The sequence below is a fragment of the Trachymyrmex cornetzi genome, unplaced genomic scaffold (assembly GCF_001594075.2).
Source record: "Trachymyrmex cornetzi isolate Tcor2-1 unplaced genomic scaffold, Tcor1.1 scaffold299, whole genome shotgun sequence".
Lineage (NCBI taxonomy): Eukaryota > Metazoa > Arthropoda > Insecta > Hymenoptera > Formicidae > Trachymyrmex > Trachymyrmex cornetzi.
This window is the reverse complement of record NW_017297680.1, coordinates 1,107,189-1,110,666: the sequence shown is the minus strand read 5'-3', so window position 1 is coordinate 1,110,666 and position 3,478 is coordinate 1,107,189. Positions and strand designations below refer to the sequence as shown.

At 32.2% G+C, this 3,478-nt stretch overlaps 1 protein-coding gene across 1 annotated transcript in view; it reads right to left on the bottom strand.

Annotated features, from left to right (window-relative positions):
- The window catches only part of LOC108762429 (4-nitrophenylphosphatase), a 20,784-nt gene that overhangs the window by 8,123 nt on the left and 9,183 nt on the right, over nucleotides 1-3,478 (bottom strand). The window contains exons 2-3 of the mRNA XM_018509425.1: nucleotides 3,202-3,309; nucleotides 2,937-3,130 (exon numbers count right to left, since the gene is read on the bottom strand). Coding sequence (XP_018364927.1) covers nucleotides 2,937-3,130; nucleotides 3,202-3,248 — 241 coding nt within the window. The 5' untranslated portion in view covers nucleotides 3,249-3,309. The remainder of the gene's footprint in view (nucleotides 1-2,936; nucleotides 3,131-3,201; nucleotides 3,310-3,478) is intronic.

Sequence of the window (3,478 nt, the reverse complement as noted above, 5' to 3'; positions counted from 1 at the left end):
TGACACCTCAAAATGGTACAGGACTTTTTGATTCAGTATAGGCTGTTCTACCCACGTATGACAAAAAATGCGGTAGTCGCCAAACACCCTGTATATGTAGTTGCGAAAAATATTACCTTGGCCAGGACTTGAACCTGGATCTCTTGTTTTCCGTACGAGCGTCCTGAGCCATTAGACCATCGAGGCCTTAGTAATATTCTTCGCAATAATCAGTATATGTAAGAACAGTAACGCTTTTTTGCAGGCAGCGTGTATAATCAATAATAAGATTTTTTTATTCGGACCAACAAGAATTAAACACTAAGTATAAGCGTATTCAGACCTATGCAGTAGTTTAATTGCGTTAGGTAAAGTCCAGAAAAATTTCGGCGCGCAGTTTGAATAATTACAAAAATATGATATATATGCATGTACATATATAGGATATAGATAATTCACTGGGAATTATTTAGGCAAAGAAGATCTAGCTTTGACCGTCATAGGCCTGAATACGCTTATACTTATGTCCGTTTCCACCAAAGTAGATTAAATTTAATCTCAGTTCAATTTACTCTTCGTCTTTTCAATTCTAAAGATTAGAAAAGGACGAAGAGTAAGTTGAACCGAAATTAAAGTTAATCTACGTTGGTGGAAATGGGCATTAGTGTTTATGTGCTATTGTTTCTTCTTCCAAAATCGATTCTTTTCTAGAATATTTTAATTCTTTCCACTCTCGCCTTCAATTTACTCTTGAAATAGGCGATGACTCACTAAAATTTTAAGATATTACAATTATGATTAAAGAGAAAAATTAAATTTCGATTGGTATCACAAATCGAAATTTTCGGGTAGATTTCTAAATTTTTTTCTTCAATCGTCCTATCTCTCAAAAAAGAGGGATAATCATTATAAAATCAGTTTGGTAGATAGAGCTCTCCCTCCCTCCCTCTCTCTCTCTCTCTCTCTCTCTCTCTCTCTCTCTCCCCCCTACTCTCTAATTCTGAATATCACAAAAAATTTAACACTTATAATCGAAATGCTATTACAGAATGACTATCCGCTTAAATTCATTTTTGATTCATTTACAATAAACAACAAAGTCAAAAGCATTCTACGAAGAAGAAGAACGTTACAGAATCGTTTGGATAAAAAAAGAGGATATAACAGTTGCTCCATCGTGGTTCACTATGCCTTTTATTCCATCTTTGACAGAAAAATTTAATAAATTTAATAAAGACGACATCAAGGTTTCTTTTTTTATAGTTATAAATAACAAATTATAGAAATACATTAAAGTACATAAAGATCACACTTTTTTAAAAATAACGTAGTCTACAAGATCATGTGTAATGATTGTGATGCATCATATGTAGGACAGACAGGCAGACAATTAAAAACAAGAATCACAGAACATCAAAATCATATTCGTTGGAACACGTTTGCCCGATCAGTAATAACTGAACATAGATTGCAATACAAACATGATTTTGATTGCAACAAAACATCCAAATTCTAGACGAAGAACCATGTTATAATAAGCGTTTGATTTCGGAGATGTTAAATATAAAAAAACTCGACTCAATCGTGAGACCGAAACATGTAATATGTATCGATTTTTGAATTAATTACAGAGTATTATATTTTTTTGTCAGAATTTTCACGCTTTATAATTTTTAAATTTGACTTCTATATGCCTTGTATATTTATATTGTAATATTTATATACATATGTGTGTGTATATACAGGGTGTTTCAGAAATAGTTGGCCAAACTTTAAGAGCATATTCCACTCACTGTAAGGATGAAAAAAAGTCATATAAATATGGGTTCGGAAATGCTTCCTTTCCAAGTTATAAACATTTTTTTATTTTATACTTATATACCTATATTTTATTTTATACTTATATCTATATTTTATTTTATACTTGTATCTATTTTTATTTTATACTTATATCTATATTTTCATTACAGAAAATATAGATTGCTGGAAATGATTTCCTTCCGTATTGATGTATGCTTCGCATCGACATCGCATGGATTGTCGAGACGTTCAAAAATTCTCGGATTACTTCGTATTTTTTCACACGCAGCGATAATACAATTTCGGAGTACTTCCACAGTAGCAACAGGAGTATCATACATGAGGGTCTTAAGATGTCCTCATAAATGAAAATTACTCCGAAGCGAGGCATGCTGTCCGACGTAAATACGTACAATTTAAATAAGAAATGTTTATAACTTGGAAAGGAAGCGTTTCCGAATCCATGTTTATATGACTTTTTTTCATCCTTACAATGAGTGGAATATGCTCTTAGAATTTGGCCAACTATTTCTGAAACATCCTGTATATATATATATGCATATATCGTATATTTATGCATGTGTGTGCGTATGTATGTGCGCACGCGCGTAGCGTGTTCTGAAATTTACAAATCAAAATTAACAAGAAATTTCGAAAAAATAAAGTTTTATGAATGAGGTATATGTTATTTTTCGTTCCAAAAAGGACTAAATTGTAAAATATTTACAAATTTTCGTTTCGTGGAGTAGTTTTGATACGTGACTCATTTACAGAAATGACGATTTAATCATAATTTATAGGCATAATTAAAATCTTTATATCTCAGAAACTACTGCTCGGAATGAAAATTGACAAATACTTTTACAATTTATTTTCTCAGAGAACATTTTTTTACTGTGGTGTTTTGATTCGCAGATTTCGGAATGTCCTGTATATATTATCTATATTAAAATTTGCACAGTGTATCAATCAATAACCATAATCCTCTTCAAAGTTCTTATACAATTAATTTTTTAATTTTAAATTTTTTCAACATCGATAGCTATAAATTAACGTAAATGTATTCTATAATGTTTCTACAGTTGACACATATAAACCACACACATGAAACATACACATTTATTAAAAATTATGAAAATTAGAATTTTATTGCTTACCGTCGATGTCGCACATCACTGTGTCAAAGGATGTTAGAAACTTTTGCAATTGTTCAGTCGACAGCTTGGTAATGTCCTTGGTCTTAGACATGGTAGGTCGTTTCGTAAACGATTTTGAAACACTATTATTTTCTTGAAAGTTCTTCGATATTATGGACCAAGTGGATCCTATTTTCTCAGCAATATGAGACTTTCTAAAACTTTGACTTCTCAGAAACTACTTTTAAGAGTTGGTCTGTCGCACTATCTAATCGAAATATCATACCGCTTGGAAAAAATGAGAATTACTGAGTGTTTAGTTTTCGATAACATCGTTGAAGACGGGTATATAAGACTTATATGCAACGAAGTTTTGTGTTATGTACGCTGCGACCTGCGCACGAAATAGATATATATTCCAGATGCCAGCAACGATCATCTCGCTAAGCCAAGTCAAGTTTGCGCATGCTCCAATTGTGGATGCTATAGAAGATGTAATGCACTGTGTGTGTGTGTGTGCGTGTACATGCGCGTTTGTGTGTGTGTGTGTGTGTGTGTGTGTG